General features: G+C 39.4%; 1 protein-coding gene across 2 annotated transcripts in view; it reads left to right on the top strand.

The window, feature by feature from the left end:
- LOC126253360 (COP9 signalosome complex subunit 1-like) overlaps nt 1–20945 on the top strand; it is a 92210-nt gene that overhangs the window by 64126 nt on the left and 7139 nt on the right. For both annotated transcript variants that reach the window (XM_049954634.1, XM_049954633.1), the window contains exons 8-10: nt 976–1081; nt 5290–5508; nt 12501–12635. In XM_049954634.1, coding sequence (XP_049810591.1) covers nt 976–1081; nt 5290–5508; nt 12501–12635 — 460 coding nt within the window. The remainder of the gene's footprint in view (nt 1–975; nt 1082–5289; nt 5509–12500; nt 12636–20945) is intronic.

Raw genomic sequence — 20945 nt, 5'->3', positions numbered from 1 at the left:
CGCACGGACATGTAGCATCTTTGCAGTGGTAGACCTGGTGTGACATTAACTATGATTGATGACCCTGCAGAAACCATTGATATTACTATTTTCAACTATTTTTTTATATTCAATCATTTGCAGATGGACAATACTGTCAACATTACATCAAATGAGCACAGAATGTGGATTGAGAATAAACTAAAGAAAGATGAAAGTAATTAAGAGCAGTACAAATGAGAGCCACATAGTAGATGAAATGAAGGAATTCTTGGAAGCAAAGTAACGCATGATGGGTGAAGCATAGATGATAAAAGAAGTGGACACGCACAGGAAAAAGGGCATTCGTTGCTAATGTAGTTGTACTAGTATTGGACACTGGCTTTAATTTAATGAAGAAATTTCTGGGGATTGGTGCCTGGAGCACAGCTTGCTATGGAATTGAATCTTGGACTGTGGGGAAAACCAGAAAATAAGATACTTGAGGCGTTTAAGATCTTGTGTTAGATTAGTTCTGAAAATTAAGTGCACTTTTGAGATAAGAAATGAGACATTTGGATAATTTGCAAGGAAAATGTGAAAACACTGACTGTATGAAGGTACAGGATGATAAGACATAGATGTGGAAAAAATCTGTAGACAAAAATTTTGTTTCCGAATTGCAGTACATTTACCTTGCAGAACTCTAGTTTTACACAGGCTAGATATATTGTATTATGGGAACACAGTGACCATCTGGTAAACAGTTGTTTTTGATTTATTTTCAGCCTCAGGTCACATAAATTTGTGGGATAAACAATAAAAAGTTATACTATTTAATAAATAATAGAATGTCACCCGAAGTTTTCTGAAGTTTTAAACACAGTTATGTCCAAACAATGTTAGTTGTCAATGAATGACAGTTCCTCTGTCCCCTCTCCCTGTTGAGATTAGTGTACTGTATCTATTTCTGTGGACGAAATTTCATTGTCTAACTTGGTTTTTTTATATTTACAGCTCATTTAAATTATTCCTTGAATTAGAACCTCAGCTTAGGGATATAATTTTCAAGTTTTACGAGTCTAAATACGCATCGTGCCTGAAGCTCTTGGATGAAATAAAGGTAAGTCAGTTTTAATTCCTGAGATGAAGTACTATTTAATGTGCAAATAAATTTTAAAAAATACGAATAGTTGCTTTTACAAAATAGAACCATCTGCTTACAAATTGCTAAAACAAGAATAGATGTAGTAAGGGTCATAGGCTTAATAAATTTAGAAGTGAAGGTAGAAATGGGTATAAACATCGACCTTAAAAACAAAATAAGCCAGTCTAAATAGAGACTCCATTAGGAAACTACAAGAAATATCAGTTGAGTTACACAAATAGCTGTAACCAGTCACTTTTTGTTGATGTTTTTGCGCTACACGTTTCAGATATTATGCCTCTGTCATTTCTATATATTAACTGAATATGTACAATTTTTGTGGGTAATCTGTAGCATTGTTTCCAGCAGTCATGGGCTGGTTTCGGAGTTGCACCTACCCCTCCCCCCTCCTCTCTCTCTCTCTCTCTCTCTCTCTCTCTCTCTCTCTCTCTCTCTCTCTCTCTCTCTCTCCCCCCCCCCCCCTCCATATTTATACATTTCCCTACTTTCCTCCATCTTTATTTTTTATGTGAACAACTCCCACCTCCACCTCCCCACCCCTTTTTCATTCAAACACAGAACTGCATTTAGGTGCCTTCTGTTTGTTTTTGCACATAGTTGTTTCTGTTCATCACAGAGTTCTGTTTATTTCCTAATGGCATAGCTGCAATATTTGACTAGTAAGCCTCTGACAATTCATTATTTAGAGTGCTATGGTAATTAAAACTGGACTATTAGTTAGTTGGTATGCCCAGTTGCAAAATTATACCAGTGTGCCACAATTTGATGGCCTATAGCATTTTGGCTTAAAAGGGTAGTAATTATAACTAAATTGAATATGTTAATTTTATCTATATAAATTTAACTATTAAATATATTTAAATTTTACAGTAATTGTTCAACATTCTGAGGAATAAAATAAAATAAAGGAAAAAGATGGCAGTAGTACAAATCAAACCAGATTCAACAAATTGCCAGTCCTTGCATTTAACCTGTAGGCTACAGAACTGATATGTGTACAGCTGCTCACAAATCCCTCACACTATACACTTAGGGAACTTAAGTGCTGTTGGTGTGCTTGGGCATCCTGTTCTGCCAGCCCTCTCAATGCAGTCAACAAGTTATTTCTATATCTCTGTCAATGAAAAAAAGTTTTGTATGTTTATCATAAAATATGTGTCTTTTTGTGTGCCATCACTTGTGAAATACCTCATTTTGACATCCTGAATCATTTTATGAAATGTGGAGATTGTTATGACCACACAGTTTCCAATGCACAGGGACACAAATGGGCACATTACACGTGACTGTCCAGTAGAAGAAAAAAAAAGATTATCTCAAGAACAAAATGAGGTATCATTCTGCCGTCAGTTTTAAATAAAATTTATATATATTATCTACATTTTACATGCAGCAGCCTTTGGGCAAAAATCGACCATATGCAAAGTTTACACAGTGTATTTCTATCTTCGCAAACTTTTTCAAATTTTGTGCAATGCTTTGTTTAGTTTGATGCAGCACAGTAACTGTGCTGAATAAAGAAAATAATTCAGACATTTATTGAGTGAAGGTACAGGCTGTAAGGCGTGCAAATTTTTTTTTTTTTTTAAAAGTGGACAATAAGTATTTCGTAGTGGCCAAAACACACTCTCTCAGCACAGGCAGCAGCATTAAACTAGCAGTACAGGGACAACAAAGCCACTCGCAGCACAGAATGTAGAGAGCACGTCTGTAGGAGTCAGTGTTAAATCTTGGTTAACATTGTGAGGAATAGAATGAAGTGGAAAAAAGTTTTGCTAGCAGCGGGATTCAAACCCGAGCTGACAAATTACCAGTCTACATTCTAAACCACTCGGCCATGGTGCTGGGAGGACAATGGCTGCTCCAAAATCCCTCATACCCTACTCTTGTACAATCTTTTACACACATCTACATCTACATTTATACTCCACAAGCCACCCAATGGTGTGTGGCGGAGGGCACTGTATGTGCCACTGCATTACCTCCCTTTCCTGCTCCAGCCGCGTGTGGTTCGTGGGAAGAACGACTGCCGGAAAGCCTCCGTGCACGCTCGAATCTCTCTAATTTTACATTCGTGATCTGCTCGGGAGGTATAAGTAGGGGGAAGAAATATATTAGATACCTTGTCCAGAAACGCACCCTCTCGAAACCTGGACAGCAAGCTACACAGCGATGCAGAGCGCCCCTCTTGTAGAGTCTGCCACTTGAGTTTGCTAAACATCTTCGTAACGCTATCACGCTTACCAAATAACCCTGTGACGAAACGCGCTGCTCTTCTTTGGATCTTCTCTATCTTCTCTGTCAACCCGACCTGGTACGGATCCCACACTGATGAGCAATACTCAAGTATAGGTCAAACGAGTGTTTCGTAAGCCACCTCCTTTGTTGATGGGCTACATTTTCTGAGGACTCTCCCACTGAATCTCAACCTGGCACCCGCGTTACCAACAATTAATTTTATATGATCATTCCACTTCAAATCGTTTCGCACGCACACTCCCAGATATTTTACAGAAGTAACTGCTACCAGTGTTCGTTCCGCTTCTTTCTGTGTATTCACAATACATTACATCTGTCTATGTTAAGGGTCAGTTGCCATTCCCTGCACCAAGTGCCTATCCGCTGCAGATTTTCCTGTATTTCTCTGCAATTTTCTAATGCGGTAACTTCTCTGTATACTACAGCATCATCCATGAAATGAAATGCAGCATGGAACTTCTGACACTATCTGCTAGGTCATTTATATATATTGTGAAAAGCAATGGTCCCATAACACTCACCTGTGGCACGCCTGAAGTTACTTTAACATCTGTAGATGTCTCTCCATTGAGAACAACATGCTGTATTCTGTTTGCTAAAAACTCTTCAATCCAGCCACACAGCTTGTCTGATATTCTGTAGGCTATTACTTTATCAGGCGACAGGGCGGAACTGTATCGAATGCCTTCCGGAAGTCAAGGAAAATAGCATCTACCTGGGAGCCTTATCTAATATTTTCTGGGTCTCATGAACAAATAAAGCGAGTTGGGTCTTACATGATCGCTGTTACCTGAATCCGTGTTGATTCCTACAGACTAGATTCTGGATTTCCAGAAATGACATGATACGTGAGCAAAACACATGTTCTAAAATTCTACAACAGATCGATGTCAGAGATATAGGCCTATAGTTTTGTGCATCTGCTCAACGACCCTTCTTGAAAACTGGAACTACATGTGCTCTTTTCCAATCATTTGGAACCTTCCGTTCCTCTAGAGACTTGCGGTACACGGCTCTTAGAAGGGGGGCAAGTTCTTTCGCGTAGTGCTGAATGGAAAATACTGACCTGGCACTGCGAGCAACATGGTAGTGTCAGGGCTGGCAGGGATGACATCACATCAAAGCACGTGCAGTTGAAAACAGACAGCAGAATCCCTTCTCTGAGTTGTTTGAATTGTGGCTGGGTGTCATTTCAGCACTCGACACTGGTTTCTAGCTATCACAGAGAGATAACTACAAAACATGTTTTTGTCCAGTGGCGTAATTTTAGTAAGATTTCCAGCTGCCATTCAGAGAGAGAAATGCTTTAGCACATGATCACCAGTCGCTGCTGCTTGCCTCACTAATCATATTTACTGTGCCTCTCCTAATCGACGATTTTAAGTGATGTTTCCTTCCCTTCAACACACTGTCCATTCATTTCCTCTTCTAAACCTGTATTTATTACCTACCGAGTGCAGTGAGTCAGTAATAGAACCAGTGGACCTTCATCCAGGAGGAGTGGGGTGCAAAATTGTCAGGCTGTCCAAATTTAGGTTTTAAACGGTTTCCATAAATCATTTGAGAGGAATTTGAAAATAGGTTACACCAGTAGGGACACAAAACATGTCTAAAGATAATATAAAGCTAACGAGAGAGAGAGAGAGAGAGAGAGAGAGAGAGAGAGAGAGAGAGAGAGAGAGAGAGAGAGAGAGATGCAAGACATTATGCCATTGTATATTAACTTCTGGTGGTGTAAGTAATTTTGTGCTGTAGTACAAAAAAGTTTCTCCATCTACATAGTTGATGTTTTTCATCAAATTGTTGCTTTAGTCCAGTGTAGTGCAAGATATCTTTTGTATTACAAAACTTATTATGCAGCATTTCACTCAGATCTTCTATATTAATTCTTTTTTTCTTTTCAGGATAATCTCCTTTTGGATATGTATATTGCACCACATGTGAATGCATTATATACACAGATACGCAACCGTGCACTAATACAATATTTCAGTCCTTACTTGTCTGCAGACATGCATAAAATGGCAGCTGCTTTCAATACTACTGTTTTAGCCCTAGAAGATGAACTCATGCAGTTGATTCTTGACGGACAAATTCAAGCTCGCATTGATTCACACAACAAGGTAAGAATTTTTTATCCCCAAGTTTCTGCTTTACATAGTTTTTTTGTTTGTACTGACATCACTGGAGCCATCTGAGATACTGGTTTTCTCTGTTGCCAGAATCAAAATAAGATTTCTAAGACTGTGCCATGTGGTGGTAAATTAATAGTCGGCATGTTAACATTTATTTAAGCAATCTGAAACTGTGTAGGTGCTGCAGGAATGTGTGTGTGTGTGTGTGTGTCCAATCACTTGAACATGCTGTTCAACAAAAGCCTTTGGCCCCTAGAACAGGTCATTTGCATCTAGGCTTACTATATTTATCAAAGTATAAGACAATCCTGAATTAAAATGACCCCCCTTTCTCAGGAGGCTCCTTGAGAAAAATTTATTTTTAATATGTTATGACTAATCAGCTGTATGAGTAAATGATGATGGCGTCCTCTTGGGTAAAATATTCCGGAGGTAAAATAGTCCCCCATTCAGATCTCCGGGCGGGGACTACTCAAGAGGACGTCGTTATCAGGAGAAAGAAAACTGGCGTTCTACGGATCGGAGCGTGGAATGTCAGATCTCTTAATCGGGCAGGTAGATTAGAAAATTTAAAAAGGGGAATGGATTGGTTAAAGTTAGATATAGTGGGAATGAGTGAAGTTCGGTGGCATGAGGAACAAGACTTTTGGTCAGGTGATTACAGGGTTATAAATACAAAATCAAATAGGGGTAATGCAGGAGTAGGTTTAATAATGAATAAAAAAATAGGAGTGCGGGTAAGCTACTACAAACAGCATAGTGAACGCATTATTGTGGCCAAGATAGACACAAAGCCCATGCCTACTACAGTAGTAAAAGTTGATATGCCAACTAGCTCTGCAGATGATGAAGAAATTGATGAAATGTATGACGAGATAAAAGAAATTATTCAGGTAGTGAAGGGAGACGAAAATTTAGTAGTCATGGGTGACTGGAATTCGTCAGTAGGAAAAGGGAGAGAAGGAAACATAGTAGGTGAATATGGATTGGGGGGAAGAAATGAAAGAGGAAGCCGCCTTGTAGAATTTTGCACCGAGCATAACTTAATCATAGCTAACACTTGGTTCAAGAATCATAAAAGAAGGTTGTATACCTGGAAGAATCCTGGAGATACTAAAAGGTATCAGATAGATTATATAATAGTAAGACAGAGATTTAGGAACCAGGTTTTAAATTGTAAGACATTTCCAGGGGCAGATGTGGATTCTGACCACAATCTGTTGGTTATGAACTGCAGATTGAAACTGAAGAAACTGCAAAAAGGTGGGAATTTAAGGAAATGGGACCTGGATAAACTGAAATAACCAGAGGTTGTAGAGAGTTTGAGGGAGAGCATAAGGGAACAATTGACAGGAATGGGAGAAAGAAATACAGTAGAAGAAGAATGGGTAGCTCTGAGGGATGAAGTAGTGAAGGCAGCAGACGATCAAGTAGGTAAAAAGACGAGGGCTAATAGAAATCCTTGGGTAACAGAAGAAATATTGAATTTAATTGATGAAAGGAGAAAATATAAAAATGTAGTAAATGAAGCAGGCAAAAAGGAATCCAAACGTCTCAAAACTGAGATCGACAGGAAGTGCAAAATGGCTAAGCAGGGCTGGATAGAGGTCAAATGTAAGGATGTAGAGGCTTGTCTCACTAGGGGTAAGATAGATACTGCCTACAGGAAAATTAAAGAGACCTTTGGAGAGAAGAGAACCACTTGTACGAATATCAAGAGCTCAGATGGCAACCCAGTTCTAAGCAAAGAAGGGAAGGCAGAAAGGTGGAAGGAGTATATAGAGGGTCTATACAGGGGCGATGTTCTTGAGGACAATATTATGGAAATGGAAGAGGATGTAGATGAAGACGAAATGGGAGATAAGATACTGCGTGAAGAGTTTGACAGAGCACTGAAAGACCTGAGTCGAAACAAGGCCCCGGGAGTAGACAACATTCCATTAGAACTACTGATGGCCTTGGGAGAGCCAGTCATGACAAAACTCTACCATCTGGTGAGCAAGATGTATGAGACAGGGGAAATACCCTCAGACTTCAAGAAGAATATAATAATTCCAATCCCAAAGAAAGCAGGTGTAGACAGATGTGAAAATTACCGAACTATCAGTTTAATAAGTCACAGCTGCAAAATACTAACGCGAATTCTTTACAGACGAATGGAAAAACTGGTAGAAGCGGACCTCGGGGAAGATCAGTTTGGATTCCGTAGAAATGTTGGGACACGTGAGGCAATACTAACCTTACGACTTATCTTAGAAGAAAGATTAAGAAAAGGCAAACCTACGTTTCTGGCATTTGTAGACTTAGAGAAAGCTTTTGACAATGTTGATTGGAATACTCTCTTTCAAATTCTGAAGGTGGCAGGGGTAAAATACAGGGAGCGAAAGGCTATTTACAATTTGTACAGAAACCAGATGACAGTTATAAGATTCTAGGGGCATGAAAGGGAAGCAGTAGTTGGGAAAGGAGTGAGACAGGGTTGTAGCCTCTCCCCGATGTTATTCAATCTGTATATTGAGCAAGCAGTAAAGGAAACAAAAGAAAAATTCGGAGTAGGTATTAAAATTCATGGAGAAGAAGTAAAAACTTTGAGGTTCGCCGATGACATTGTAATTCTGTCAGACACAGCAAAGGACTTGGAAGAGCAGTTGAACGGAATGAACAGTGTCTTGAAAGGAAGATATAAGATGAACATCAACAAAAGCAAAACAAGGATAATGGAATGTAGTCAAATTAAATTGGGTGATGCTGAGGGAATTAGATTAGGAAATGAGACACTTAAAGTAGTAAAGGAGTTTTGCTATTTAGGGAGTAAAATAACTGATGATGGTCGAAGTAGAGAGGATATAAAATGTAGACTGGCAATGGCAAGGAAATCGTTTCTGAAGAAGAGAAATTTGTTAACATCGAGTATAGATATGTGTCAGGAAGTCGTTTCTGAAAGTATTTGTATGGAGTGTAGCCATGTATGGAAGTGAAACGTGGACAATAACTAGTTTGGACAAGAAGAGAATAGAAGCTTTCGAAATGTGGTGCTACAGAAGAATGCTGAAGATAAGGTGGGTAGATCACGTAACTAATGAGGAGGTATTGAATAGGATTGGTGAGGAGAGAAGTTTGTGGCACAACTTGACTAGAAGAAGGGATCAGTTGGTAGGACATGTTTTGAGGCATCAAGGGATCACAAATTTAGCATTGGAGGCCAGCGTGGAGGGTAAAAATCGTAGAGGGAGACCAAGAGACGAATACACTAAGCAGATTCAGAAGGATGTAGGTTGCAGTAGGTACTGGGAGATGAAGAAGCTTGCACAGGATAGAGTAGCATGGAGAGCTGCATCAAACCAGTCTCAGGACTGAAGATCACAACAACAACAACAACAACATGACTAATCAAAATTACAAGCTTTCATGGACGTAAGGTATCTGCCTAAAAAGTTTTCTAAACTAGTGCCATTTGCTCATTGTTTACATTGCGATAATACAAGAAAAACCAAAATAAACAAAAAGAAATGGTACATGTTAATTTTTTGTTCACTGTCATCTGTGGTATCACTGTTTTTGGCCATCATTGTCTTCATTCTAACAAGTGAGCTGTGAAACTTACATCTCCATTGTCACAAATATTTGGCTATTTCTTCTAAATATATTGTGGTTTCTGAGGTTGTGGTTATGGTGGGACCTGAGAACACAGCCTTTCTTCCCCCTCTGAACAGATAGTGGATTTTGCTTCTATACTGACATTAGAATGATAAATTTCCCTTGCTTCGAAACATATTTTCTGCCCACCGCCCTCTCATTGACTCTGTAAAACCCGCAGCTGACATAGCTATTATCGTTCCCGCCATTACTCATGGTAAGTGTCAACAAAATTGATGCATGAAATATGTATTGCTGTGCTTAAGTGATAGTGAAATGATGGTGGCAATATCTTCTAGGATGCAAGTCGTATGCAACAAAAGCAACTAATATAATCACTCCTGTGATCTAGTTACAGCTGTTGGTGCTATCTCCACAAATGGCTTTTCGCTATAATTTATTCTTGGCAGTAACAATTGTAGTTGGTGTAATGTGATTTGTTTCATTTGTTAGTCATGTCTATACAAGGGTGACGTACTTGAGGGTAATGTTATGGAAAGGGAAGAGGACATCAATGAAGATGTGATGGGAGATATTATACAGCGTGAAGAATTTGACAGAGCACTGAAAGACCTAAGTAGAAAGGAGGTCCTAGGAGTAGTCAACATTCCGTTAGAACTACTGATAGCCTTGGGAGAGCCAGCCATCTGGTTGCCAAGATGTAAAAGCCAGTCTAAATACCTTCAGACTTCAAGAAGAATGATAATTACAATTCCAAAGAAAGCAGGTGCTAACAGGTGTGAGAATTACTGAACTATCATTTTACTGAGTCACGGTTGCAAAATACTAACACAAATTCGGTATAGACAAATGTAAAAATTGGTAGAAACCGACTTCGGGGAAGATCAGTTTAGATTCCATAGAAATGTTGAACACCTGATGCAGTACTGACTCTGTCTTACCTCAGAAGCTATGTTAAGGAAAGGCAAACCTACATTTATAGCATTTGTAGACTTAAAGAAAGCATTTGACAATGTTGACTGGAAAACTCTCAAATTCTGAAGGTGGCAGGGGTAAAATACAGGGAGCGAAAGGCTATTTACAATTTGTACAGAAACCAGGTGGCAATTTAAGAGTTGAGGGGCACGGAAGGGAAGCAGTGGTTGAGAAGGGAATGAGGCAGGGCTGTAGCCTATCCCCAATGTTATTCAATCTGTATATCGAGCAAGTAGTAAAGGAAACAAAAGAAAATATATGGATTAGGAATTAAAATCCAAAGAGAGGAAATAAAAACTTTGAGGTTTGTTGATGACATTGTAATTCTGTCAGAGACAACAAAAGACTTGGAAGAGCAGTTGAACAGAATGGACAGTGTGTTGAAAGGAAGATATAAGATGAACATCAAGAAAAGCAAAATGAGGATAATGGAATGTAGTCGAATTAAATCTGGTGATGCCAGGGGAATTGGATTATTACATGAAACACGTATAGTAGACAGGTTTTATTATTTGAGAAGCAAAATAACTGATGATGGTTGAAGAAGAAAGGATATAAATTGCAGACTGGCAATGACAAGGAAAGCATTTCTGAAGAACAGTAATTTGTTAACATTGCGTATAGATTTAAATGTCAGTAAGTCTTTTCTGATAGTATTTGTCTGGAATGTAACCATGTATGGAAGTGAAACGTGAACGATAAACAGTTTAGACAAGAAGAGAATAGAAGCTTTTGAAATGTGGAGCTACAGAAGATTATTTCTATATTAGATGGGTAGATCACACAACTAATGAGGTGGTACTGAATAGAATTGGGGAGAAGAGGCATGTGTGACACAACTTGACTGGAAGAAGGGTTCAGTTGGTAGGACATGTTCTGAGGCATCAAGGAATCATAAATTTAGTACTGCAGGGAAGCATGGAGGGTAAAAATCATAGGAGGAAACCAAGAGATGAATATACTAAGCAGACTCAGAAGGATGTAGGTTGCAGTTAGTTACTCGGAGATGAAGAGGCTTGAAAGGACAAATTAGCATGGAGAGCTACATCAGACCAGTCTTTGGGCTAAAGACCACAACAACAACAACAACAACAACAAAAACAACAACGTTATATACATAATCCTTCAGATGTTCACAAAGAAAAAAAAATCTGGGAATTGAAGCAGCTATAGATGATGTGAAATAATGTCCCCCATCCCCTTCCTCTCACCCTCCACTTCCCCCAAGCAATTCACCCAGTATCATCATGGTGCTATTCCCCATCGTGCTACAGCCAGCAGTGTCGTTCGTAAGCCTCTGACAATGCTAACAATTGCATGATTGTGTCCTGATAAGTCAGCAGTTATATTTTCCAAGAAAAAAATTGGGCCTATAATTATTTCGCACAAAATCGCACACCGAACTTCAACCTTCAGTGAATGTAATGGGTTCTTGTGGAAAATGATTTTTCTGAATTGCAGTATGAGTTGTTCTGGATGCACTTAGATGAAATCGTGTTTCATCAGAGTAGAAATCGTTATCAACACATATCACTTTTGCAAATAAAACACACAATCCACTGACAGTAATGTAGTCTTCATCCTCTATCATGTTCTTGAAACTTGTGCACAATGTGAGTGCGATATGGACAGAGTTTTGGCTTCTTTGTAGTTCTGTGAACATTTCCATAAGATATTCCAGTTTGCTGACACAGTTTTGGTATAGGCTTTTTTGGTGACCTTAGCAAAGATTGATGTATATTTTCTGATGAGGTCTCATGTAATACCACAGGTCGGCCAGAACATTCGTATTCATTCACACTACCACTTTCTCTGAAAGGTGTGATTATTTGTGAAATTGTGTATTTGAGTGTAATTAGTGTATTTACATTTAACCTCATAAAGAATTGCAGCTGTCTCAGCTGTTCTGCTCGGGCCTTACACAATTGCCACACTTGTATTGTTTGGTTAGCCAGATACCTTAATAACCTGTCCTATGTGTGTACACGTTTACAATTATGTATATTCCAATAATGAATTAGTCTGCATGCACAAGCGATGTAGTGAACGCTGTGCCTGGTCTGTTTGTTGAGCGTGTTCAGATGTTTTAATATCTACATACATGTACACTCTTCAGGCCACTATAAATACCTCTGTACGTGCTGTACTTGGTCTAATCTTGTCTTCATGATCCGAACGAGAGTGATATGTAGGGGGGTTGTAATATATTCCTAGATTCATTTCTCTCTCTATCTCTATCTCTCTCTATCTATCTATCTCTCTCTCTCTCTCTCTCTCTCTCTCTCTCTCTCTCTCACACACACACACACACACACACACACACACACACACACACACACTTCAATGATTGTGTCCTCCTTTTTTATTCTCACCTTAAGATTATTATAATCTGTTTAATTGTTTTACAGATACTTTATGCAAAAGAAATTGATCAGAGGAGTACAACATTTGAGAAGTCACTGGCTGTAGGACGCGAGTATCAGAGGAGGACCCGTATGTTGATTTTAAGAGCAGCCATGCTGAAGCATCAGATCCATGTTAAAGTCAGTATCATTACTTACGTTGTTTTCTACAGTCTGTTACGCTTCAGATAAGTACTTCATAATAACAATAAGGCTTACTTCTGTTTTCATACAGCAAGCACATAATGTTCTCTATTTTGATTTTGAGGGGAAGTATTGTTTGTTCTGCTGAAATGGGTATGTCAACTGTAATTAAGTTTATTTTCACAGAAAGTGCGCATTTTAAAACTTTTTTCCACAAGAGAACACAAGGTAGAAATAAGTAATGAATCCAATTTCTCTGCTCACTCTTCCTCACTTGCTGAGAGAAAAGTTGAGTATTTGTTGTGTTTGTTACTAATGCAGTAATTCATGTTTTCTCCATAAATTATGCTGTACAGAATCTTAACTGTTTGATGCGGACATCAGGAGGCTCCATTAGTTCATGGGCAGTTCCTAAAAAAACTGAAAAAAGTGATTATTTTCTGTATTTTCACCATCACCAGCAGACCAAAACTCAGATGCAGGTTCGGAGATGGCTATGCACAGGAAATGGCTGTAGTTTTTATGATGTGTTCCTAAGATCCCAGACTTGTACAACTTTGAAAATTTTTCTCGTATCTGTATCTGTTTTAGAGATACAAAGATTCAAAGTTACGCTACATGTACACTTAAAACCTGGTGAGAGGCGAAAATGTAGTTCATAAAGTGATGTAGCACGGTGAACTAGGCAATAAAGTGACTACTTTATCATCTGTGAACGCCATGTTGTAGTACTGAAGCACATGCAAAAATTTTTTGCGCATAAAATCCAGTCTGAGGTGTAAAATTAGTTTAGTGTTATTTCAGTTTCACATAAGTAAACTATCTAAATTTTACTGACTTCTTCAAGCTTAAGTAGGTAAGGCCCTCACATTTTACTCGTGCCCTTTATTGCATAAATATATGTGCAATTTATAGTAGTCACATAAAAATCGTAAGCAAGGACATTTAACATGTGCAAACTTTGAGAGGAATGTAATGAAGCCCTCTGCAGTGTAAATAATGCAGAACATTACATAGGTGTTTGTATGACACTGAAGAGCACTGCATGGGGAAAGTTTGTGTTTATGGAATTCCAACATTGTGCTGGTAAAAGGATCGGCAGCTGTATTCAGTGTTACTATTTATCATTAGTAAAAATGTAAAATATAAATATTAAGCTAGATACAGTGTCTTGACATTCTGTATTACAAATCACAGTAGTTCACTGCAGTGGTTACAAAATACCTGAGTGGTTCTGAAATGATCAATGAATTAATGTTTGTGCATTTTGACGTATTAACAACTGTTCAACTTTGAACATTTCGTCCTTAACACAGTGCCTACTATAGATTGTCACCCATTAGTTGAATGTGGTTGGAGCATTTGAGAGGCCCCATCTGTGTTTGTGAGGCCTCATCATAGCACAGTATTAATATACTTCTGCTAATTTTCAACAGTACCCTTTAGTGTAATATTCGGTATTTGGCAGTAAGAATTTGACAGTTTATATGGCTTTTACACGAGGTTCAAATAGTATGACTGTGTGTTTGCACAGTAAGCATAAAGTTCTTTTACAACCTTTAAAATCCTTTTAAATTCACAAAAGTGGTTTTAAAACACATCTAAAATTGACAGAAATGATTTTGAGATCTTCTAAAAGTGATGCAGATTCTGTTCCCATCACTTTGCCTCTGGATCCCTATTTGTCACTGTGGATGCCAATTCTCTATACACAAACATCCCTCATGCCCATTGTCTTTCTGGTATTGAACACTACTTCTCTCTTAACATCCTTCATACTTAAAGTGTACTACCTCATTCCTCATACACCTTAGTAACTTTATCCTAACATACTACTACTACTACTACTACTACTACTACTACTACTTTGAAGTATGGGTATACAAACAAATCTGTGACACAGCCATACACACTCTCCTATCCCAGTGTGTTGACAGGCCATCTAGAGGCTAGGACCTTAATCGTGTGTGCACCTTCTTAGATGTTGACCATCTATGACAGCTCCACCCATAACTCTGTCCACATTAAACCACCAACCATTGACTGTACCTGCATTTCGACAGTCTCCATCCCTTCAACACAAAATTATCCCTTGCATACAACTTGGCCACCTGGGGATGGCATATCTGCAGTGGCAAGAACTCCCTTACCCAGTAGGCTGAAGGTCTCACAAAGGCCTTGACAGGCACTACCCCCAGACCTAGACCACAAACAGATTTTTCGTTCTATATTCCCACATGCCCCCTGCCCCTAAGAATGAGCTACAAGGGAGCACAATCTTAGACACCAAGTACCACCCTGGACTGGAACAACCGAACCACATCCTCCATCAGGGCCTTATCTATCATCATGCCCTGAAATGAGGGACATTGTTCCCAAGATCCTTCCCACCCCTCCTATAGTGGTAGTCTTTCACCCATCCAACCTCCATAACATCCTATTCCACCCCTATGCTACTCTAAATCAAATCCCTGTGGAAGACCAAGGTGCAAGAACTGCCCAGTTCAACAGCCCAGCACTTCCTATTCCGCTTGTCACAGGCTTATTTTTCCCCATCAGATGCCAGGCCACCTGTAAAAGCAGCCATGTCTTATACCAGCTCTGCTGCAGTCATTGAACAGCTTTTCATATTGTTATGATGATCGACTGGCTGTCCACCAGGATGAGTGCCCATTGCCAAACTGTGGCTAAGAGCAAAGTGGAGCATCCTATGGCACAACATGCAGCTGAACATAACATGCTTGATTTCAGTGGCTGCTTAACAATCCGGACCATCTGGCCCCTCCCTTCACCACCACCTTTTCTGAACCCCGCAGATGGCGGTTATCCTTACAGTACATTTTTCCGCTTATGAAATCATTCTGGACACAACTTTTGGTGAGCTACTGTCTCCACACCCTCCACTCAACAGTTTCCAACCCCCCTATGTCCTACCACTTCCTCCTAATTCATGTACCATCACACTCATTGTGCACTGCTCTGTGTGAACGCACCCACCACTCTTTTCCACTTCTCTGCTCCTCTCCTTTTCTGCTCCCCATTCCAAACCCCCCCCTCCCTCCCCCACAGCCTCCAGACATTGCCCGTAGCAGCCTTCGTCTGCCACCATCCAGTCCGTGCACACTCTGCCAGGCAGTGCTCACTTCTCTCTCCCTCACATGTACCTATCTATCTCTGTCCCACTCTGGATTGCTGCTTTCGTTTGGCACAACACAGTTGCAGTCTGTGCAGAGATAGCGGTCTCGTGTGCACATACTTTGCGCAAAAGCTTAATGTGTAACAGTCTTTTTGATGTGCCTGTCTGCAACTGTGTGTCATCCTTACGCTGAGTAGAACTCAGTTAAGTATAATTTTTTTGTAACAAAATTCATTAGTACGATTTGTTTGAGTGTTTTAGGCAGACTTCCTAGACACCACAAAACTGAACTGACAGAGTCCTGAAGACAAACAGACATAAACTATGCCTAGAAAGTTTGGTAACAAAGTTTCAAGAACTGGCTTTAAATGATGGTTCTAGGAATATACTGTAACCCCCTCTGTATCGCTCACATAGGGATCGTGAGGATAAGATTAGAATAATTACTGAACGCACAGAGGCATTCAGCCAATCATTCTTCCCTCGTTCCATACATGGATGGAATTGGAAGAAACCGTAAAAACTGGTGGTTTGCAGAGTACAGATGTCTATGTAGATGAAGTGTGTGAGTATAATACCAGGAAAAGCTCCATACCTCCTAAAGCAAACACTTGCCTCTGTTTATTCAATGTTGCCAAGTAATATAAAAACTGCACTGTGTTCAGAATCGAATCGACAGAAACTTCTCGTTATTACGTCATTTCTGACAGATGATTAGGTGACCTCGCAAACTGCCTACCCCACCGTCCAGTCAGAACACTTGGGGCCGCTTACTCCCTCATCTGATTACTATCTTCGTTATGCACCATATACAGATTCTACATACTACCTTGCATAAAATTTGGTTGACAACATAATAGTCTCGGTCGGGCACACAGTTTTAATCTGCCAGGAAGTTTCATATCAGCGCACACTCCGCTGCAGAGTAAAAATCTCATTCTGGAAACATCCCCCAGGCTGTGGCTAAGCCATGTCTCCGCAATATCCTTTCTTTCAGGAGTGCTAGTCCTGCAAGGTTCGCAGGAGAGCTTCTGTAAAGTTTGGAAGGTAGGAGACGAGATACTGGCAGAAGTAAAGCTGTGAGACTGGGCGTGAGTCGTGCGTCGGTAGCTCAGATGGTAGAGCGCTTGCCCGCGAAAGGCAAAGGTCCCGAGTTCGAGTCTCGGTCGGGCACACTGTTTTCATCTGCCAGGAAGTTTCACTGTCATAGTTGTTCACAGCTTTCTGGGAGCTGTGCCATGCTACAGCCACCATAGCTGGCTGCTGTACTGGGTCATATCATAAATCCCAAAAAGATATTGTGTTTGAATTTTGTCTCCTCATCCTTTCATTTGTCTGGCTCCTCTGTCTTACCTTTAAATAGCTCCCATTTCTCTAGTATGCTCAATTTCATTCCCCTAGGTGCTACATGTAGAATTTTCAATATTACCTGCTACATGTTTTGTACTTCGTGAAGGAGGGCGGTAACCGATCTTATAGTTCAGGCTAACGTGCTCCTTAAATGTAGTGCTAAAATTACTACTATTTTGGCCTATTGACAAGACTCAGTTCAACTTAATGCTGTAATATTCTTCAGCATCTTAATTAAAACATGCAATGGCTTTACCCATAATCTGTTCACACAGTAATTGGCACCCTCTTAAAAATGCACACCTCAGAATTTATTTTGAACTCAAAACTAGATGAAAATTAATCCTTCGTACACTGACAGTCGATTTGTCTCAAGCATGCTCCCCACTCTGAAAAACTTAAGTTGTGTAACTGACGGACTGTTGGAGTTTCTGAGCCTTTCATGATTTGCAGTCAGTTATCCAAAATTGTTCTTCCTTTAAAAGCATCACTTCAGAAAATTTTTGATATTACTTTGACTTCTAAAGGCATGCTCAGTATTTTTGTAAAACTATGCATGGCAATGTGCAGTCTCCTATTCCCAAGAAATTTGTTGACAAAGATTGTTGAATTACCAGATTTTTGTCATATATTATGTTCTTTGATGTACTATATCCTGTTTATAAGCCACCCATGTACAGATAGCATGAAATGTTCTCTGTATGTCTGTTTTAATTGTTATCACTTTTGATAAGTGGAAAGGAACTAAGGAACTGCCCAGAGCTAATCTAGTCCTAAAAACTTACATGCTAACCATTTGGTAAATACTATAACAAAGCAGCGGGAATGAATCTGGCACTTAGATTCCATCTGGGACACTTAGAAAATGAAGATCAGATGATAAAATTTAGATCTAGTCGGACCTGAGTTTCTCCTGGTGTATACGACATTCAAATAACTTAACAGAAATGCTGCCAGGAGAAGTCATAAACAACCACCAATATTTAGACAGGAGCTCACCTTGCCATTTTTGAAGCAAAACTGCAGTGCATGAGCTGAGTATAAATGGCACACTTGCTTAAGACAGTCAAGCAAATCTGATGTTGCAGAACATTGTCTTGTCTCTGGTTATCTTATGGAATATAACAATAAGGGGTCACCAGCATGCACTTCCTGCTGTTGGGATAGTGTTATTAAAGAAGCTGTTGAAATTAAATTAGCAATTAACCTTGTAAATTGATTGTAGTTTTGTTTAAATTCTGCATTGCATCCTCCTCTTTTCCTTGCTCGAGAGTGAGAGTGAGAGAGGGATCTTTCTGGAATTTTTCTGAAAACAGGTTTAAAATTCCTTTGCCCAGCACTTATTTGCTGCAATTTTGTCTTGAAAGTGGCAGGGTGTGCTCCTGTTGAAATATGGGCAGTTGTCAACAATGTCACCAGGCTGCATTCCCGTAAGTTATTTGAATACTGGTCTTGTTGAACAGATGACACAAGAAGGAAAACATTGAGAATAAAATGACTGCTCTGCAGTAATAAATTATGTAAACATACAGCTGTTGTTTGCGTGGAAGTAGACCAACAGAGAGTAGTAGTGGAGAATGGAGATTTCCCCAGAGTGTACACTTGGTTTGCTTGAGACAGAAATAATTGGTTTACTAGTTCTGTAGCCAGCAGATTATAGTTTTAACATCGTAGCTTTTTAGATGCATGTTGTGTAGCTATTTTCTTAATGCTGAATGTGATTCATATGGCAGCATCAGCTGGTTCTTCGCAGTATTGATACCACTGTAGTAGCAACCCACAGAATGTCCCATGCTATAAATTCTTTAGTCATCTCTGTCTTCATTGTATGACTTGTCTCCTCGTTACACTCCTAATGTTTTTAATTACAAGGAAACAGAATGGCTGATTTGAACTTACCTTCAGGATTCAGAATTCGAAGTACAGCTGAGAGACAACATTTTTAAAGTAGGAGGAGGATGTTGACGACAGGTGGGTCGCTCTCGCCCTGGGCTCTGAGTGAGCTGCCCCTCCATTCTAACCTTCTTCAACCTCCTCCATGACTAAGAGATAAACAGTTCTGAAAACAAGAATTTTTTTTTACGTCCATAGATGTTTGCCGGCAGCAATTAGAATTTCACCTACTCAACATAAGTACAGGCCAGTTGTATATTTGGTTATACAGTAGCAGCATGTAATTTTAGTGTAATGGTCTGTGGTCTTAATTAACACTCGGTTTCTAAATCTACTATTATACCCCGCAATTCACTTTAGGGTTCCTGAAGAATGCTTTGGCTGAAAGCTTATTTCTATAACAGTCTTTTCATTGTGCCTGGCAGCAACTGAGTAGCATTCTATCCTTTCCATAATATTGTTAACATTTCAACGTGGACTTTGCATTGGTTGAGTGAGGGTTTTGTAAGGCATCTGATTCATGGAGAAAAAACATTTCCTTAATGTTATTCCAATGATTCAGTCTGGCATCGGCTTTTCCCCATAAAAATTTTCATATGGTTCTCTTTGACATACAGACAGTTCGTGGTTCTTAGGTTTACATTTTTTATTAATTGTGGAGCAGAACTATAACAGGACTTTCCCTCGATTTCTATACTGCATTGCATGTTACTTTTATCCTGTAGATAGCTGGCAGTCTCAGAACTCAGAGTAGATCCTCTGTAGGCCTTCCTGCATTTCATTACATTTCGTGACATTGTGGCGTTCTTACATACAGTGTTGTTACCTGTCAAAAGTCTCACAAAGACACAAAGGAATTACAGACACTGGCTGCAAATGGGCATTGATTGAAGACCACGGGGAAGTTGAAGATTCGTGCCGGACCGGGATTTCAGCCTGGGTCTCCTTAAGGATCAGACCTAAATTCTGAGCTTATCCACACACTACTAATGTAGTACCCCTTGCCCATTACCCTCATTACTTGCAGCATTTCACTAATACCTGTAAGAGTTCGAGCCTAGCAGAACTTCCAGTGATATTCATCAGTTCTTGTGTGCATAAGATCTCTAGCCATGACAGCACTGACCCACATTTTGCAAATGTTGTTTTGCTTACACTGTAGATGTTTGGCTGAAAAGCCCTTACACAACTTCTATATAATCCAGATCCTCTGGATGCAGTTTCTATATTTTTGGAGCCATTAGGAAAGACATTCATGGCTCAATTAGCTGTGGATGAAGAGGTTCGCATCCAGGTAGTCATGGTTCCATAGGCAACTGGAAACATTTTTCAATGAAAACACTGTTGTGTCTCATAGTAGGATAAATCTATTAACAGTTAAGATTATTACTTTTCCTTACTTTTTTTCCGTAAGTCTCATTTTCGTTTGCCAACTGTATATGTGCATGCTGATGTTCAGAGGAGAGGTGGTGCATTTGCTCTTAGAAGAAAAAACAAACTTTTAAGATAAATGTTTTATGGCTGTTTTGGATAGTTTACAAGGCCACATCAACATAGGAACACATCAAATAATTTTTGCACTAACATATTAACATTAGATAATATTACAAAATAATAAAATTCACAAATAACTTTCAAGAAACTGTAACTTTTCTTGTTTTTCACTACTACTGTTCAGCTTTATTGGTACGTGAACTGACAGATATGTAAAACACTGCCATAACAACCCCCCCCCCCCCCCCTTTACTGGAGGCTCCATGGGAAAGATTTCTTTTTAATGTATTCCGACTAAGGAAACTTACGAACTTTTGTTGACTTAAGATAGCTACCTAAAAAGTTTGTTACACTTATTCTAAACTTTGCCATTGTCTGTGGTATCACTACTTTAAATCATTGTTGCCATACTAACAGGGCAGCTGTGAAACCTA

The sequence above is a fragment of the Schistocerca nitens genome, chromosome 4 (genome assembly GCF_023898315.1).
Source record: "Schistocerca nitens isolate TAMUIC-IGC-003100 chromosome 4, iqSchNite1.1, whole genome shotgun sequence".
Taxonomy (NCBI): domain Eukaryota; kingdom Metazoa; phylum Arthropoda; class Insecta; order Orthoptera; family Acrididae; genus Schistocerca; species Schistocerca nitens.
The sequence above is the reverse complement of the archived record's forward strand: the minus strand, read 5'-3'. Positions and strand labels throughout refer to the sequence as shown.